We start from the raw sequence: 20,558 nt of genomic DNA on the forward strand, positions 1-20,558 counted from the left end.
AGCACATTTATGTGCTGAGTTATCTCCCTAGTCTTCTTTTGTGGAGAAGGTGGACTTATTTATTGAGTATATGTGTGTGGCAGTGACTGTGGAAGCCAGGAAATGGAAATAAATTCATAGGGGCTTGAATTTAAAGTTGTGAGCTGTCATGTGGGTTCTGGGAATGAAGTTGAGTCCTGTGCAAGAACAGTAATTCCTACCTCCCAGCTTTCTTTCTTGTTTAAAGACTAATCTTGTTTTATGTGTGTGGCTATTTTGCTTTGTATATGTCAGTGTGCCAAGTGCCCACAGAGGTCAGAAGAGGGTATTGTATTCTCTGGAACTGGAATTTCAGGTGGTTGTAAGCTACAGTGTGGGTTCTGGGTCTGAACCCAGTTCATCTGCAAGAGTAATAAGTGCTCTTAAGCACTAAGCAAACCAGTGTTTGAGCAGACAAGTCAGATCTGGCTTTAATCCTGGTCCTGCCACTCACTAGTTTAATGAAATTATTAGCTCATCTAAGTAAGAATGTCTTAAAACAGAATCTAGACAGAAAACATCTCACTGCCAAAATTCTTGCAATGCAGAAACCAATACACTTGCTTATTATGGTATCCTGTACACAATTTAGGCTGGGCATAAAGAAAGTTAATGTACATATACTGCTACAGACATTGAGTTGCCTATGCTTAGAATAATCAGATGTAGTGCATTCATGGGCTTGTAGTCACTGTCCTCTACCTATACCTGTGCTACAACCCTAGGCAAGTTGAACATGTAAATTCTAATTTCTGAAAGGTCAAAACTTTACTCTGGTTGAATTGAAATAGCAGACTGAACCCTTCATTCAACTTTTTACACTTCGAAAGAATGTTCTTAAGATTGATATGACAGGGTTGAATTTTCAAAAAAATATAACAGCTTCAGTTAGGTTTTTTTGAAGGGGTAGGAGGGTGGTTTTTTTGCTTTGTTTGTTTTCTTTTCTTGAGACAGGATTTCTCTGTGTAGTCTGTCTCTCCTGGGCTCACTTTGTAGACCAGACTGGCCTTGAACCCCCAGAGATCTGCCTGCCTCTTTCTCTGAGTGTTTGGATTACAGTGTGCCACCTCCCCCGGCTTCAATTAGGTATCTTTAAATTGATACTGTAAATCTCAGGTTTTCCTCAGGTTTGACCTTCATACCTCTAGGCTTACTATATTTCTGTAATTAGAGATGTAAGGGAGTATTTCTTGCTAACCAATTTTTCAGGAAATTTGATATATAAAGTATGTATTTGTTACTGTTTTGTTATTTGTTTTGGTGAAGGGTTTTTTTGTTTGTTTGTTTGTTTTGTTTTTCTTTTTGAGACAGGGTCTTAATCCATAGTCCCAACTGCCCTGGTACTCATTATTTAAACTCTTGAAATCAAGGCCATCTTCTCGCTTCACTCTCTCAAATGCTAGGATTATAGGTATGTGCCACCGCACCCAACTCGGATATGTATATTTATAAATCAGTGTATTTGCTATTTTTATTTGTTCTGTGGGGTGCATTGTAATATAAAGAATGAATACAGGATGTATTCAAAGAACCAAGTTGCATGGATTCAGATGAGGGACCTTGTCAGAACTGCCTCCCTCCACATTTAGCTTTTTACTTGCTTTTCCTTGCACTTGCATATATATGTACATAATTCCCATAAGTGAGTGTGACCTTATGGGCAATTTGTTTTATAGCTCAGGTTGACTTCAAATTTGAAATCTTTGTGCATCAGCCTCCCTAGTGTTAGGTTCACACACATGCACCTACATTTTGGTTGGTTTGGGGCTTATCTCAGTAATAGAGGGCTTGGCCCTGGTCAAGGCCCTGAGCCAGTCAACAAACAGTGGCTGTGTGACTGACACGTTGTTTCTTCAACTGATCTGTTAGGCATTGCTGGGTTGCAGTTCATGTGTACTACTTTAGGCCAGCACTTTGGACTACCTATACTTTCAAAAGAAGACTTGAAATAAAGCATAGGGTGTAACAATGATTTCTGGATGTTGCCATAAACATGAAGACCCCATTCATTCTGGAATTATTTTTCTGGGAACAATGAAAAATGTAGAAAAGTTTGGGTTTGTGGGGGTTTTTTTGGCTTTTTTTTTTTTTTTTTTTTTTTTGCATAATCATTTTCTTCTATTTGGTGTTTTGTTTGTTGGTTGTTGATTTTATTTGTTTGTTTGTTCATTTGTTTTGCTTTGTGTATGTAATTCAGGCTTATCTGGTACTTGTTTTGTAACCAACCAGTACTGACCTCAAACTAACAATCATTCCCTGCCCCAACCTCTCACATACAGGGATTATAGTGTGTGTCAAGCCAAGCTTCTTTTTTCTTTTAATTGATTAGAATTATAACAATTAAAATCATAATTTGCTTCTTTAGTGCCATCTGTGAGAAGGCCAATTTCTTTCTGCCTATAATAGCAAAAGTGGGCTAATGATTGATTTCACATTAAAGGGGAAAAAAACTTCAGTGAATGGGGTCAGAAACTAAGGAAATTAGAACAAAAATGATTACCCAGAGGCAACATAATAAAGTTATGTTGAATTATAAAAATATCCCTTCCATAAAAAGTGATACATTTACAGAATGCTCGTAGTAAAAAAGGAACTATCGGATATGTTGGGATAACCAAGTAGATTTTCTTTAATGCGTGTGTGTGTGTGTGTGTGTGTGTGTGTGTGTGTGTTTGTGTTTGATATGTGTGTGGCTGCCAGAGGAGGAGAGAAGAAAGGATGTGGGCTTTCTGGAGTTGGAGCTTTTTTGTGTGTTTGTAACCTTCTCAGTCAAATTAGTGCTGCTCATTGGAATCTTCCCACATCTTGTTCACTTTATCATGTGCAGTAACTCAGAATTGCAGTGAGTTCAAGAGTTGAAAGCACTTCTCCCCATCCTTCAGTACATACATTATTTCTCCCTCCTCTTCTGTGATAGAGCCCTTAACCTTGGTGGTAGGCTTCAGGCACAGTCCTTGTCTTCTGGGAGCAGTCAGAAACCCTGGCATTCTAACTTCAAAATGCTTTCAAGGGGTCTGTGGACATGGTTCCATTCATAAAGATGTTTGCCATTTAGCCTGATAATCTGAGTTCAATCCCCAGGTCCCACATGGTCAGGGACAGAATTGACTCCTGTAAGTGGTTCTCTGACCTCTACACAAGTGCCATAGGATTGAAGTCTGCATACACAACAGACAAGTAAAATGTAGTAACATGTTTAAAGTACTTTCTAGGAGCTAGAAAGATGAATCAGTGGTAAAGAGCATTTGCTGCACAACAAAAAACCTGAGCAATACCCAGGTGCTCATATAGGTGTGGCTGTGTGTGCATCTGTAACCCCAGCAGGGGGTCAAGGGGAAAGACAGTAGGACTACTGGGATTTGCTAGCTACCAACTGATGAAAAAATCAGAAGCTCCAGGTCCAGGAAGAGACTTGGAATAAGGTTGAGAATTGAAGAGGATACCTATTACACTTAAGGCTCTACACACGCACGAATAAGGCTCTACACATACAAACACAAAATTATATCAGTTTGTTTTAATTCATAATCTTTTTCTAGTATGCTCAGACATTTGAGGAATTTATATGTACAAACTTGTTTTTATACTCTTTTAGGAAATTAATTCTGATCAGCCTACCCAAGGCAACATCAGCAGTGACCGAGGAAAGAAAAGAATTGTAACGGCAGCTGGTGCTGAGAATATCCAACAAAAAACAGATGAAAAAGTAGATGAGTCAGGACCTCCTGCCCCTTCCAAACCCAGGAGAGGACGTCGCCCCAAATCTGAATCTCAGGGCAATGCAACCAAAAATGATGATCTAAATAAACCCATTAGCAAGGGAAGGAAGAGAGCTGCAGGCAGCCAGGAGAGTCCTGGGGGTCTGGAAGCAGGTAATGCCAAAGCACCCAAGCTACAAGATGGAGCTAAAAAGGCAGCACCAGCAGAGAGACAGATTGACTTACAAAGGTAATGTACCCCATTCATCCCCACCTTGGACAGTGTTGGCAATACCAAAGTATTCAAAGTGGGGTAGATTCTGGCTCTGAAAGAGCATTCTTCCCCAGGTTCCCCATTTCATAGTACATAGAAAACATTTTCACTATGTGTATTGGCAAAATAAATGTATAAAACTTGACTGAGTGTGATGGTGCATACCTGTAATCCTAGCCCTTGGACTCAGAAGGGGCTCATGAGTTTGAAACCAACATGGGTATGACCTTGTCTCAAAAAAACAGAAGTGGCATGGGAATTAAACTTGTTTTTAAATTACTACTGAAATACCTTTCTGAATGAACTATGAAATTGATGAGCCTTGAAGGCATTATCTTGTCTTGAAAGGACGAAAGTCAGGGTGTGTGTTGTATTGTTGTTAGCAAGCCTTGAATTTAGCCTCTTGAATATTGGGGTTGCAGGTCTGAACCACTATGCCTGCACCTGGGGATTAGCAGCCTCTGAGACTTCTACAGGAGTAGCTCTGGAACACTAAGGAAACAGCCCTTAGGAGTGCTTATAAATTTTCAGTAGAGGGTGCCAAGAAGGTTCTAGAAATGGTTGCTGATGGTTGTTACATTATGGTGTGAATATACGTAACTCTACGGAATTGTATACTGAAAATGTTTGCTGCATAAAAATCTAGGTTGACTGTTTATTCTCTGATGCTGGAAGCAAAATCATTTCAGATTTTGAGTTTCATAAATTTACAGGTTTTTTTTATTCAGCTTGTTTGGTTGGAGGGGGTTGTATGTTGGGGTGGGTGGGTAGGTGGATTGTTTTGTTGGTTTTTTGTTTGTTTTTGTGTTTGAGACAGGTTTTCTCTGTATAGCCCTGCCTGTCCTAGAACTCATTTTTTAGACTATACTGGCCTCAAACTCAGAAATCTACCTACCTCTCCTTCCCAAATGCTGGAATTAAAGATTAAAGGCTTGTGCTATGATGCCTGCCACTTTTTTTGTTTGTTTGTTTGTTTGTTTACTTGCTTCCTTGTTAGTTTCTTCTCTTCTTCCCTCCCCTCCTCTTTTGGCACAATCTCACTGTAGACCAGGCTGTCCTGGGGCTCACCTTATACACCAAGCTGACCTTTTTAACTCTTGGCAGTCTTCCTGCTTTGGCTTCTCAAGTGCTTACTGTTTATCTTACTGTTTATGTATTTATACACACATCCTGAAAATAATGAGCTGATAATGTATCTTAGTTGATATTGTTCACCTGACATGCTGGGGCTTTGGTCTCAGCACCTTTTAAACTTGGGTGTGGTGGCATAGAAATTAAAGATCACTCTTGATAAACAAGACTCAAAATAAGGAAGGAATGAAGAAAGTTTCCTTTGGTAATTTCAGTATATATTCTTTACTACATGCTGTCATTTGAAGTCAGGTGTGTAATTTTCCACTACTGCTGCAGGCCAGCCTTTTTGTAGCATTTCATGGTTTTCTGATGAGGGCCAGGTAACCTATCAGAATAGCTAATGCTAATACAGTTCTCCTGCAAACCAAGCTTGGTGCTAAGCCCCATATATGTGTTCGTGCATGGAACTCAAAGCAATTTTATGTGGGCATGTGCTGTCCTTGTCCCACGCTAAGAGGGCCAGTATAGCCTTCCATCTCTTTGCTTATATGAATGATTAAATTATCACGGTATGACTCTAGTGTTATAATGCTAAAATACTGTGCTTTGAATATTAAATTGGGTTAATTCTACTGCTGTTTATGCTTGTTATTATAAATGCTTTGAATACATTAATTTACATGTTAGCTATTGCAGTTCACCTATGTGATCCTTCTCATGAAATGGAATGTTTCCATAGTTTTAATAACTGTTAAGTAAACATCAAGAATTTAACATAATCACATTTTAAGCTAGACTCTAAATATGTTGCCAACTTCCTTCAGAATACATTCAGAAAAAAGCCCCCACTTAAAGAAAAAATGGGAAGTGGAAAACTTAGAGTAGTTGAAAACACCCAATGGTAACAAACAAACAATGGTGAAAGTTTTTTAGATTTACCTATAAAGCAGTGATTCTCAACCTGTGGATCATGACCCATTTGGGAACCCTGTATCTCCAAAATATTAGCATTATAATTCATAACAATAGGAAGATTATAAAGTAGCAACAAAAAATAATTTTATGGGGGGTCACCACAACATGAGGAATCTATTAAAGAGTTGTAGCATTAGGAAAGTTTAGAACCAATGGTGTAAAGGGTACATGGCATAATGGCTGATTTTATATACATATATAATTAGTAACAATGCTAGTAATATGGAAAGATGGTAGATTAGGCCAGTGCTACCTTAGGAGTGTGGAAGTGTGGCCATTGCTTCAGATACATCATCATGTCTACCTTAGTAGCCTGGTAACACTAACCACTGCAGATTTTCTTTTCTAAATTAATTATTTGGGAATGTTTTTTACCCTGTAGGCATTCAGTACCCTATTACTTCTCCCTTTGTTGGTGTTCCCCACTCTCTCATTTTTCTTGAAACATGTCTTTTTTTGTAGCAATGGCTAGAGTGGAAACCATTGTATAGACAAACTAGCTTTTAATTCACAGCAGTTTGCCTTTCTCTGCCTGTCAAGTGCTAGACTTTCAGACATGACTAAACATGTCCAATTTTCTACTTGGGGAAAAAAGAATATGCCCTCAGCTCATTGTGTACTCATTTCTCACCTTTCACACCCCTGTACCCCAAGTACTGAGTGTACATGCACATGCCACCAGGCTCACCTAAAAGAAGGTTTCTTTTCTTTTTCTTCTTTTTATTTAATATGTTATTTTTTAGGACTTTCTTATTGCCTGAGCTGGCCTTGAGCTCAAGAATGACCTTTCACTTATTATTTGTTATTTTCTAGTTTTCATTTTGTGTGCATGTGTCTCTATGCCGTGTATGTGGAGGTGCCTAAAGAGGTCAGGAAAGAGTATCCAATGCTCTAGAGCTGAAATTGCAGGCATTTGTTAGTTGTCTGATGTGGATGTGGGGAACTGAACGTGGGTCCTCTGAAGGAGCAAGAATTGCCCATAATATGTGCGTTATCTCCACATTCTCGTACATGAGTGCATACATGTGTGCTTGTGTTTGTCAGAAGAGAGTTTTCCAGCAGCTCTGTAAATGAGCACCAGAAAGTGCCCTGTTCTTGTTTTAGTCCGAATTTAGAATAGTTTGTACTTTGAGAAAGCACTTTCCAATTGCCTAAAATTAGCCGTTAGCAAGGTTGTCAGATAGGGCAGCAGTATCTTAACAGCTGGATGTTTGTCTTGGCTCTAAATTTTGTTGCTTGAAGCATGTTTCTTTAGTTTATTTCAGTTACTTTTCCATTGTGTACTGTAACTATTAGCTAAAGGCAAACTAGGTTCTGGATTGAAAGTAGTGTAGCCGGTGTCACCTGCTTTAATCCCAGCACTGAGGGAGGCAGAGGCAGGCAGATTGCTGTGAGTTAAGCCAACCTGAATTGAGTCGAGGACAGCCGAGGATACACAAAGGAAACCTGTCTCAAAAGAAAGGGAAAAACAGAAAGTAGGAAGAAGGTCCAGGCAGTCCTGATGAGACGTGATAAGCTAGGGTCAGATAGTAGGGGAGAGGAGGACCTCCTCCTTTTAAGTGAACTAGGAGTGGAAGAGGGAGGGAGAGTGGGACCGAAAGGAGATGAGGGAGGGGGCTACAATCGAGTTACAAAGTGAATGAATTGTAAAAAATAATAAAATAAAGATTAAGCAGAAAGTAGTGTTGTGGGTTTGATGTTAGCCTGAGCTACATGGCAAAACCCTGTCTTAAAAAACCAAACTCAAAGACCAGTGGAGGTGCCATACACACCTTTAATCTCAGCACCTAAGATGCAGAGGTAGGCCTATGTCTGTAAGTTCAAAGGCAGCTAGTACTCAGACTTTAAAAAAAATTTTTTTTTTCAGAAACAAAAAACTAGTGAAGATGATTCAGCCTATAAAGGTACTTGCTGCTAACTCTGACAGCTGAGTTCCAAATCCCTCATAGTGGAAAGAGAGAACTAGGTGTGATGTTGGAGCCTGCACAGATGTACTCCACAGCGAATGTAATACTTTGTAGATTTTATTCATTTTTTTATGTATATGGTGGTTTTACGTGCATGTATGTCTGTGTACCACATGCATGCTTGGTTTTTGCAGAGGCCAAAAGAGGGTATTGTAACCTCTGGGACTAGAGCTATAGTTAGTTTTGAACTGCCATTTTGATTCTGAGAATTAAACATGGTGGGTCCTCAGAATAGTCAGCGCTTTTATTCACTGAGCCATTTTTCCAGCCCTTATAATAAATTTAAAAAATACAAAATTAAAAGACAAAACTAGGCGTGGCAGCACACACGTGTAATCCCAGCACTCGGAGCCAGAAGTGAGTGGATCTCTTGAGTTGAGGCCAGCCTGATCTGCATAGTGAGTCCAGAACAGCCAAGGCTACACAGAGAAATCCTGTCTTGAAAAACCAAAAAAAAATAAAATAAAATATTTTTTAAAAATTAAGAAGAAAGCATAAACAAGAAATACTAGTAAATATCATTGATTCTTAAAATGGTTTGCTTACACTGAAGTCTAGATTTTTCCATTAATGAAGAAATTATTGGTAAACATCAGTGGCTGTGGTTGGGATATAGCTTGGTTGATGGATGCTTGCCTGGCATTCACAGAGATCTGGATTTGATCCCCAGCATTAAATAATTACACATGGTGGCACATACCTTAAATCCTCCCAAGATGAAGGCAGAGTTGCAACAGTTCAAGGTCATCCTTGGCTTTGAATGGATTTTGAGGCTGTCTTGAGCTATGTGAGAATCCGTACAACAAGCAGGCAAGATGGTAGGCAAAAAGTCTTCAGATTTAGGGTTTGCAGGAAATTTTAACCTAAAAAGAATATATTTTTAATAATAGATGGCAGTTTTCTTTAAATCCATGTCTGACTTGTCATGCTTTGTATAGGATCTTAGAAGTTTAAATATCTGGAATTTTTGTCTTTCTCAAGCAGAAGGGTTGATTTACTGATTTACTTTCCAATGAGAAGATGATATAACCTCCTGTGAAGCAACTGTTTATTGGAAACAGTTTGGCTTTGAAGTTACTATCTAGAATATACTTTTAGTAACAAGTAATTTTTTTTTTTTAATCAAAATAGCATGAACATTTTCCTTTTGGATGGAGTCTAGCCAGTTCTTGCCATGATTCATCGCATAGGCCAGTGTTAGAGCAACCAGGAGCTCTGTACATTTGGAAGCAATGGGCAGCTTGAACAAAGCTCCTGAACAGCATGACATTTAATCTGGAAGCCTCTGGGAATTCTGGTAGTGACTTTTACCATTCCATCTTTGTAAAATTAATGGGTTTAGGACTCTATCGTATTCCCAAGGTAAGGAGGCATAGTCTTCTTAATACTGATTAAACTGATCAAGAATATGGAAAAATATGAGAGAGCATTGGTCAAGCATGTACAAATCTCTGTGTTCCATTGCTTGCACTGCCTATCCATCTGTGTCAGCTACAAATGAATGCCTTGCCTCTAAATTAAACAGCCATCACCGAACAGAAAGTAGTTGCTCCTCTCAGGGAAAAAGAACAAATCCCCAAAGCATAGTCATCCACCCGTACCTGTCAGAAAGGGATTACTGCCAAGAAACCTCAACTGTTGGGGTTGGGGGGGGTGTTTTCTGTTTTGGGAGGGTTGCTTGTTTAGTATACTAGATTCTGAATTGTGATTGTTTATACAGACCAGAAAACAAGACTTACTTTGTTATTTGTAAATTTACTGTCTAAGGTCTGGTAGTCTTTGTCCTATAATTTCATTTTTGAAAGAACTGATTGAAAACCTGAAGTTATTTAAAATGAAGGCTTTAGCATTGCAAACAGATCAGCACTGACTACAGCACTTGGCAGTAGGGTAGAAACTTCCAGGTTGGCATCTTGGATTTAATGTAGCTTTGGAGTTGATTTCCCTAAACTTAGTGAAGTTCCAGGTAAGAAAAGGAAAATTTTATTTTACGAGTTTACATGATGAAGATGGTTCTGTTGGGCTGGTCCTTCCATATCTTCTAACTTTGTATTCTTCTGTTCCTAAGGTAAAAGGAGAAAACGATGGCCAAACAGAAGCAGATTCCTGGTTCTGTAAAAACCTGGATTCAAATGTCCCCAAACAGAATATGAAGCTCACTTCAAACACACACTTTCTGCCTTGAAAACTGAAAGAAGCTAGCCTTCCTTTTTACACAGTCGTAGTCCTTTGGTGGAAATGTACAGCAAAGACTCGAGAGAGGCTAAGAGCATCTCTGTTCTCCCCTCCCCCAGACTTTTCCTCTGAAAAGTCAATAATTAAGCAAATTGCTTAACACGTGGTTCCAGTTCCTGCATATCTGGAGCTTAAGGCATAACACCCATTGTTTCCATGCTGCAGTCTTCATTTTAGAGAGCGGAGCAGGCTGTCCTTACACTAACTGAGAACTCATCTATCCTAGAGCCAGGAACCCCACGCCACACAGGAGAGCAGGTGTCTACTGAACTGAGTCTTTACAAGAGAGCTGATGACATATTTCTTTGTTTTCCTTTTGGAAACTTATGTATTATTCTTTCTGCCTGTCTACTTTTCTGCAAAAAAATGAGATGTACAGATTTCTGTTCCCTGGTATGAAAAGTAATGTGGCAATTTTATAAATGTTGCTTTCTGATTTTTATCAGAATGAGAAAATAATTAAAATTTATTGATTTTTCAAGTAGTAAACACTTCATATTATGATTTCTCCCATTTTAGTTTAATATAATTTGCAATAAATGTACATATTGTTTCATAATGCATATCACTTTAAAATGATTTTAACTCCTATGATTATGTTGGAATATTTGGGATTTTAAGGGAGTAAAACTGTCTAGGATTTGGTTTTATAATTTTTGTCATCATCAGATTTTTATTATTAATGTAAAAAAAGGTTGGTTTTGTTTTTTAGGGTTGGTTTTGTTTTTTAGTAATAGAAGTAGATGGACACTGGCAGCTTTGTAAGGAATCTGAGATGTGTAGAGTCAACTTCTAGCATCATGCTGTTGGGAAATAAGCATTTTATTTTTGTCTGATAATTGGGGCTCAATTTTTATCTTACAGGCAACTGTTACATCAATATTATGTTCCTTGGCTTTCATTGTTCAGCATAGGTAGCGTGTACACTATTTGTGTGCACGTGATCATATTTAATTTTTGCATAAAATAAATGCTTCTAGATGTCTTACGGAAGTCTTATCTTTTTATCATGATTTACTTTCTTAGAAATTTTTATGTGAAAGGGCTAAAGTCACAGAGGAGGACATGACTAGAACCAGCTCTCCTTTATCTATGTAAAGTAGTGATTGTGCCTCGACACGGATAATGAAGGCACATGCAAGAACGAGGAAAAGCTTGAAATTAATTTTTGTCTGTATCCTCAGAATTTTTGCTGTTTTTACTTGGCTTGTCACCAAAGTGCTAGTGGGATTTGCTGCTATATTTGCATTATGACTTGGTCTCAAAGGGTATGTAAAATCATTGAAGTGTCAAATTTCTCCAGAATGAAATTCATGGATAGTATACATCACCTAGGTTCTCATAGATAATTGAGAGTTGGCTATAAATTGACTCTGGGTGAAAGAAAGGTGGGCTTCTTTTAAGTATACATTTTACATATAGATGTTTCTGTGTCAGAAGATGGCTAAAAACAATGGATACCAATGATAGAAACAATATTTCTTGAAAGGGCACAAAAGCTCTACTCTGCCTCTTCATAACCCTTAACAAGTATAAACTGTTGCCTCCAGTCTGCCGACAGAGCATCTATGCATACAGGTCAGTCAGGTCCCTCACTCAATCAGTGCTGTATTCTACTTAGAAGTTTGACTTAGGGCCACCACTTGGTCACCACCAAACCTTCACTGCTGGAATCCAGTGAACTATATATGTTAAGCAGTTAGTCATAAGAAGAAAGAAGGTTCCTAGGTGCAGAAGCATTCACATTCCGTTATGGCTCTTTGGAATTTTGCGGTGGAATGGTTAGGGTCAGGGTCTGTTCCTCATTGGTGCGGGGTCTCTGGCACTAAGGGAGGAGAGTATAAACTGGTCAAGGATTACGCAAATGGAAAGGGACTTGTTTACTAGAAATGTGTCAGGTTTTCTTTGAAAAAGAAAATGTAAAATCTCTTAGGAGTTTGGTATTTACATCTCAGAGAAATATAACACAAAAGTGCAGACTTATATTTGAGAATCAATGTTAACCCTTTGTGTCTAGTTTGAAGCTTCTTGTATTTGTCTAAAACTACAAGCCAGAATTTTGTATCTCCTTTGATAAAAGTGTGTATAATGTAAAGTAGTTTTGCATATTCTTGTGCTGCACACGGGCTGGATTTTTAGAATTTTTTTAAAGACTTTAAGCAGAACCTTGTAATTTGTGTAAATGACAAGTGTAAAATCCTTCCATAAAATGCTTAAAAATATGCAGTTTCAAATAAAACCAAGAAATGCAGCATTATACAGAAGTGTGGAAACCTGAATATTCATGTGCCCCCATGTCAAAGGTTGATGAAGCTTCATTGCACACGCTCCATTCAAGCCTCTGATAACGCTTAGAGTGACTGAAGCAGATAGTACATGAGGACCGATTCTGATGGATGTTTGGGAAATTTTCAAGTCTTGTTTAACCAAAGAACTTAAAAATGATCTTTGTTTCCTACTGTTCTGTGGTCAATCTGTCACAAATGGTAGTCATTATGTACTAGTTTAATAATGGAGAGTGAGTAGATGACACAGTGGATGGAATGAGAGATGGACAGAATGAGAAGTGAGAGGAGACATCCGCCTGGCTTTATGGTTTACCTTTAATATGTTTGTTATTCTATATCTGATATTCCCCATAGTTGACCCCTTGGCAAGTTATTATTTCTGTAACTTGGTCAAAAACACTAAGGGTGAAAAATATTTGGGAGGGGGGTGCAGTTGTGCTATTTTTTATCATTAGTCTCTAAACAATACAGTATATGCCATGTGGCACTTTTTTTTTTTTTTTGACAAAAATTTGTTAGGGTGAATTATGAGTGAGGGAGAACTGATGTCAGTCTTATGTGACCACTGCTCCCTTTCGTATGGGCCTTGAACATCACAAAGGGGCTTAGTAGGATAGGCCTCAATCAATCTCCAGATGTCTCTACCAGCTCTGACAAATGCACTTGCTGCCTGCTCAGTTAATGTGGCCATCAGGATGCCAAATTTATAAATGTTTTGTTTGCATGCATCCCTGTGCACCATATGCATGTCTGGTGCCCTGGGAGATCAGAAAGGAGTGTTGAATCCCCTGGAACTGGAGTTGGTTGTGACCCCTGCCCCCCCCATGAGTCCTAGGAATTAAACCCAAGTCGTGTACAAGAATAAGTGCTCTTAATCTCTAAATGTTCTCTAACAACACTCCCACCCTAGTGTAGTTACCATTGTTTTTTAATGGAGAGTCTTATGCCCAAATTATGCCCAAGTTGTCAACCTTGAACTCATTATGTAGTTGAGGATGGACCTAATCTTCCTGCCTCTACCTCTAGAGAGCTGGGATTGCTAACCCCACACCTGGAAATCAGAACTTCAAGTTTGCATGCCCCATAAGTAAAATAAGAATAATAACCTGGTTGTCTTTTGTGTCTTGCCTCAAATTCTTCTTAGAGACAATGTCTCATTTCTCAGGTTGTTGGACCATGGTGATGATCAGAATTTCAGGTGGGCTGTTTCCTTATCAAAGCCTGTTGCTAAAATCTGCCTTTCTCCCCTTGATACCTGTGCAAAAAATGTATTCCAAACAAAATCCATTCTCTTTGTAAACAGTGCTATATATTCATTGTTTCTGAAGGAGTTTGAAAGAGAACTGACTAGAAAAGGGGCAGTTTATTATAAGGTTAGGATCGGCGGCGTCCAGTGTACATAGTACCTCATGCCATCAACCCCAGGAGGCTGATTTTCAATGTTAAAACCATCCTGGCCAGCCAGGGCTACATAGTGGAGTCCTTATTACAAAAAGAGGAGTAAGGGAGCTGGGAGCTGATGGGATAGTAAAGTCTTGTATGGTATCTAATAACATGGGAAGTTTATTCTCGATTTGGTTAAAAGTATTTTGTGCAAGCCTAACACAACTGCTTTATAAGAGAACCAACAGACTTACTAAAGCGCAGAAATAGATACACTTCTGAGTGTGGGGGCACAGTAGTGTGGGTGAGGAGGTAGCAGGAATATGACCACTCTTATTTAATACAAGCTCTCTTGTGTCTTGAACTGATACTCAACTAGCCACACACCTTATATGACCTTAAACTTCTTGGATCCGCCTGCCCCTACATCCCTAGTGCTGGGACTGTATTCTTGCACTAGCATACCCCATATCATGCAGCACTGGAGTGGAGGCACAGCTACTTCTAATCCAAACTGGGCTTCATGAGATCATGTCATGACAATAGGTACCATGACTCCTGGCGGCCATGTTTTCTGTAATGAATGAAGTCTTTTTAAATTGATTGTGGTAGAGGGGGAAATCTGCATGTTAGGCATACTGTGTTCCTGAGCCTTCACACAGCAAATGTCAACACACAAACTCACATTTCTTCTTTAGAGACAAATTGGAAAACATTTGCTTATGTTGTGGTCTGGTTGCACTCAATGTTTAAAAACATTTAAGTTTTTATCAGTTGTGTCCTTGTTTTTTGTGTTTTTTCATTGACTTGGCAATTCATGATTTGCATTTTGACTGTATTATTGGTTCCCTAATACCTCAAGATTTTTTTTTTTAGGTTTTCCTATAATTGTTACCTCTTTGGTTTTCTGTTTTTGTTAAATAAGATAGAATACACTTTACTGCCAGTTCTTAGCTTCCACTCCAGCTGATGCTAGTGTAACACTGTACCTGCCTAAGTCTACCTAGCAATCTCTTGCTCTCTCATAAGTGATGTCTGGTCCAGACTCACACTGGAGGGCAGCACTCAGGGCTGCTGAACAGCTGCCATTGTAGACTTCATCATTACTACCAGAAATAACCGTGTTCTATCTAACTCATCTTTCCTTTATGTGATTTCTCTATATTGTTAATATTCCTCAAAAAATCCAAATGGAAGACTAAGTTTGAGGCCTTGAACATCTAGAAATATTTTGTGCTGGCACTTCAGCTGGGAATATAAGTCATAGTTGGGATGCTTTTAATCAAGCTGGTCTTGGACACAGATATGGAATCCCAGCACTTTTTGGACAAGAGGCAATGAACAACTCAGCTATCTTTCAAAACAAAAAAAGAGGTACACTGCGTTCAAAACTTGGACGTTTCCACAAGCAAGAAATGGTGTTTTATTTTCAAATTTTTCCCCAAATTCCAAGTTGTTTCCCGGTTACTGTTAACTAATATTGTGAAAAAATGTGCTTACAAACATTACACTGGTAAACAACCTTTTATTTGCTTCAGACAGACTTTCACTGTTGTTATGTGGCTCCGGCTGCCCTGTGTTCAGCACTTTATTCTTGGATGGTTCACTATCTGTAGCCCAGAGAGCCCAGGCTCTCCTCCCAAACTCCAGGGTTACAGGCATCTACCACTATGCCTGGCTTTGGATGCAGGTATATTTCAGGGAAGTTGCAGGTTTCAGGTTTTCTTCTCACTGTACTGATGACCATGGTCATTAATACTTGGTGCCATTTTCAGAAGTCCTGGTGAGCATTTCTTTGGCATAAATCTTTTACATAACTTTCTTTACCTTTCCTCTTCTTGAAGCTGAAGACCGAGTTCAGGGCTTTACAAATGCTTGCCAACTTAGCAGCACATCCCTACTGGTGTCTGTGTTTGTTTTCTATTGGTGCTGTCACACCCTGGGCCTTTTAAGCCCTGGGCGAGTGCTGTACCACTGAGTCCCAGTCCTCTGCTGATTCTGGAGTCTTTAATATTCCGAAGTTCACATGTATGAACTGCGTTTTCTCACTGAACCCCTTTCAGTAAAAGATGATCTCCCTGAGGCTTAACTGCTAGCAGTGTAGAAACTATGAAGAGATAGCTCAGATGGCAAAGGATTTGCCTCCCAATTGTGAGGGCATGGTTCAATACTCTGCACCATATAAAAGGCTGAGGAATCCTAGCTGATAGTCACCTAGCTGATGGCCAGCCTTCATGCCCCAGGTCCCAGTAAGAGACCCTGTCTCTACAAACGAGGATGGTTCCTGAGGAGCATTCAAGGTTAATATCTGGCCCCCTTGGACAAAATATACACCCACACCCAGGAAACTTGACGCCTTGGTCATTTTCATACTGTTACTGTGATCTCTGAAGATGTTGTGTGTGTCAAGTGAAATTTCCTTCCATAAGAATTAAATCCTACCTGGGCAGCAGAAAGCCAGGCTTTCAGCCAAATCTCTTTCACAGTCTAGGACTTGCTAGACTTGTAGACCAGGCTGGCTTCAAACTCACATACATGCGCCTGCCTCTGCCTCCCTGAGTGCTGGAATTGAAGGTGTGTGCCAGCATGCCCAGCTTGCACACATTTCCATTGTTAAAATTTGTCTAAAGAGCATGATGCTTGTCCCTGGCAAGGACACCACTGGCTACATCACAAATGGGCCAGGTACAAAGTGTGGCTTCCTGTAAGACCTACACTAGAGCTCCATCATTGCTCCTGGAAAGTGCTTCTTCATAACAACGATCTCTCAGTGGCTCCATTATTGTCACACTGAGGGCAGGCATATGAACAATTGTTGGGTAGCCATATCCAACCCAGAACAATAGCTGATGCTGATTTCTTTCATGTTTTTTGTCTAACTTGAAAGGCTATAGGTTTTCACATCAATATTAGCATAAAGATGGAGGCCAGACTCAATTGTGAGAAAGGATAAGATAGACAACCAAAAAGCACGTTTGGGTCCATCTTGTCACGTGTTCTGGGGTTGTTTTACTTTTCATATAGACTTATGCTATACATCTCTCTAGCCTAGAATTCCTGGTGATCCTCTTCCCTCAACCGCCTGAATACGTGGCTGCAGTCATTCAGGTGGGGGTCATTAAAGACAAAACAAGCAAATTTTAAAAAAACAGAAAGGATAGCTAAGTAGAAACACAACGACCAATAGAAGAAAACAGAAGTATCAAGGGTAGTAAGAGGTACTCAGTGAAGACAGGCTTTGGTCTTGGTGTGGGCTGGGGTGCACAGTACTGGGAATAAAACCCAGGTCCTTGCACATGCTACAGCTGAGCTCCTGTGCCAGCTTGCTTTCATCATAAACTGGGATAAGGACAAAAGGTAGGATTCTCAAATTTATAATTAAAAACAGCCCAAAGTTTCCTTGTGTTCCCAATGCTGACAGACTCAGTTGCCTGTCCACCCCACTCTTGCCTGCCTGCCCCTCCCTTTGCACCATCTCCTTGCCTATCCTGTCTAATTTACCCTTGTTCCAGTTGAAGTTATTGTCCTTTTGCTCTACTTCAGTCCCACTTTACAATAGCCCTCCTTTACAGAGTGAAGACAAAGCTATGGAGATACTGGGGACAGTTCAGGCAATGCATGCTTTAGCATGCTTGCTTGATGAACATGAGGTCTGAGCTTGGGTCCCATGCGTGCACACACCTGTAATTCCAGCATTTGGGACATGAGTTAACATGACAGCCTTTCTCTCTAGACCAGGCTGACCTCGAACTCAAAGTGCTGGGCTTATAGGTTTGTGCCACAACTGCCCATGGTCTTTAATCCCAGCACTCCTGGGAAGCAGTCAGGTAGATTTCTGTGAGTTCAAGGCCAGTCTGGTCTAGAGGGAGTTTCAGGACAGCCAAAACAAAAAGAAACCCTGTCTCCAAAACAAAAAACGTCAGGGGGACACCAAAGAGAATCCTCTGATTTCCACAGGTGCACTCACATGCCCTTATATCAAACACAAAACTAGTTGTATCAGTAGCACGGAAAAAAGTATCTCAAATCTTCCTTTAGTTGACAAAAAGATCCTCTTGCTTCAGGCCTCTTGAGTATACAACACTGGCTCCCTATTACCGATTAAAAAAAAAAAAAAAAACACAATGAACATTTGCAACAATTTAATATAATCATCCTAGTATCATGTAAGCAGGCCATTCGATCTGAGCTGCAGTTTGCATTTCCTTTTAATGTCACCCTATAGAGTATTAGCTCATCAACCCCAACTCACAACCATCCTCTTGCCTCAGCCTCCCAAGTGCCTGAAATACAGGTGTGCACCACTGTTCTGTTTGCTTCCCTTTCAAACTCAGTCCTAGGGACTCAAGTGCTCCACCACTGGGCTGAGTACGTTCACCATACTATAACCATGTCTTACTACTCGCTTATTTTCTAATAACCAAAACACCAAATGTTCCCTGGCCTTTTAATTTGACCACTTTACTCTGCTCGAGCTTGCTCTGTCACACTGAAACAGCCTTGTTCTATGAAAAAAAACACCTCATACTCCTCACTCCAGCCCATCTTCAAGCAACAGAAACAGCCCTGTGTGTACTAGTTTTAAAAACCCTATTTGGCACTGCTGGTGTTTTTGTAGTTCTGTGTGTTGAAACTTAGCTAGGAGAGGGAGCTAAATTCCTCATCCTACAATGTTTTATCACGTCATTAGGTCATTCACTGGCAGAAAGAGTAAGTTCCAGTGATCCCATCTGTGCTCCAGAGCACTGCGGAGAACCTAACCTTGGAGCTCACACCCTGGACAAACGTTATCAATGACATCTATTTTGCCAAACCAAAACAACTTTCAAATAAGCCACTCTTGCTGTGTCAGGCTTGAACCCGAAGAAATGTTTGGCGAAGAATTGGTGTTAAAATTAAGGTCTGTAGGAAGCTCTTTGCCTACCTAACACTTTACTCTATTGAGGCATGCTCTCATGTGGCCCCAGGATGGCCTGGAATTCCCGATCCTGCTGGCTCTACCTCCCAAGTGCTGATAGTGAACAGTGCACCACCCTAACTGCTAGCTAGCTAGACCATCTCCTTTTTATAAATGAGGCAAAACACTAAATACTTACCTAGATGAAGAACAGGGTCAGAAAAGCCCTGGCTTTTTATGATAGGGTCTTTGTAGTCTGGTAAGACCTGGAGCTGGACATTTAGACCAGGGTAGTAGCCTCAGATATCTCCCTGTCTCTGCCTAAAAAAAAAAAAAAAGAAAAGAAAAGAAAAAAAAGTGCACCAACAAATTTGGCACAAGCTCAGTCAACTTAAAACTTAAGATTAGAACCCAGGACATACCAAGACCATCCAGTCTTCATGCCATGAACCTCTGAAGACAATGTGTGCATGTATGGAACCTGAATAGTGGTTGCCTTAACCAACTAAAGTGAACTAGAGCATCCTGACCTTGAATTCTTACACAATTCACAAAATCTATTAGCACATACATCACTATGATAAATGTTGAGGACATCTACCTGATTCTTTAATGTGAAGGCTTAATTCCTTGTCCAGAAATAAGACCCCGAAATAAGATATAAAACATGTGCCAGGGGGGAAACATGCATGCATTTATTTTTAAATTCCCAATAAGGGGGAAAATTCAACATCTTTAAAAATGTGTTTATTTTTTTAAAAATTCAGTTGTATACAAAAGTGTTTCGTAGTTTTAATTCTCAAGACAAACACCCCACCCTACACCCACAGCCCACCCTGCTTCAATGGTGTTTCTGGTAACCAGCCCATTTTCCCCTTACAGGAAGTTAATGGCTCAGAATAGAGCCTCCTACGGAATTTACCATCACTAACAAACTGTTTAGAGATCTAAAGAAGCTAACAAGCAAGGTTCTTTCCCAGTGAGGTTAATGAAAATTCCTATAATGGCAGTAACTTCCAGCAGACACCACAACAAAGCACCATCAATTGCTGAAAGCTAAAAAATAGATATTATTTTCAATAATATTTCATTTTCTATTGGAAAAGTCTTTAAATTACATTAAATAAGTCTCTTTTCCCCCAAAGAAATTGTCTAGCTTTTATTATGATGCCTGTAAAAAGTAGGTGACAGTAAGCAGACATGAGCAGTAAGGGCACAGTGCAATGACTTGATCCGCTTGCCTCAGAACCAAACACATCTGTGCCACATCTGATCACAGCAGCATGGTGGGATTTACCAAGCCAAAGGTAACACAATCATGACACCTTCTGGTGATGATTGTAGGCTTCAGAGGTTCTAGCAGTGTAAGAAAGCAGTAACAGAACAAGATAGGCAAGGGAGACAGCAACACTCCCCTACCTTAGGCCATGGATTTGTACTCTATTAGAACAGTACAAACAGTATATCACATGTGTGGACACGAAGTCATGCTTCAGAAAAGGCTATTCAACAGTGAGAGCCTCGAGTTGTCTTCTCAGTGACACCAACAGGTACGCATTTACTTAAAAAGGTACTGAAAGATGGAAATGTAACGTTGAAACATCAACTCCTTGGAACTAGAAAAAGCACTTAATACAAAGGTAACTGAACAAACACCTTACTTTTTTCTAACTAAACACTGATTCCAGCTATGTACAATATGCCTGACTCCACTGTTCTCTGCAAAAATTCATCTTAAACCCTTACCTC

At 39.7% G+C, this 20,558-nt stretch overlaps 1 protein-coding gene across 2 annotated transcripts in view; it reads left to right on the plus strand.

The window, feature by feature from the left end:
• Pds5a (PDS5 cohesin associated factor A) overlaps nucleotides 1-12,505 on the plus strand; it is a 98,054-nt gene extending 85,549 nt beyond the window's left edge. The window contains exons 32-33 of one of the 2 annotated variants that reach the window (XM_021658707.2): nucleotides 3,614-3,966; nucleotides 10,075-12,505. In XM_021658707.2, the coding sequence (XP_021514382.1) occupies nucleotides 3,614-3,966; nucleotides 10,075-10,078 (357 nt within the window). In that variant the 3' untranslated portion in view covers nucleotides 10,079-12,505. The remainder of the gene's footprint in view (nucleotides 1-3,613; nucleotides 3,967-10,074) is intronic. The other variant, XM_060365262.1, reaches the window with a different exon arrangement.
• Nucleotides 12,506-20,558: the final 8,053 nt, after the last annotated feature.

The sequence above is a fragment of the Meriones unguiculatus genome, chromosome 12 (assembly GCF_030254825.1).
Source record: "Meriones unguiculatus strain TT.TT164.6M chromosome 12, Bangor_MerUng_6.1, whole genome shotgun sequence".
Classification (NCBI taxonomy): Eukaryota; Metazoa; Chordata; class Mammalia; order Rodentia; family Muridae; genus Meriones; species Meriones unguiculatus.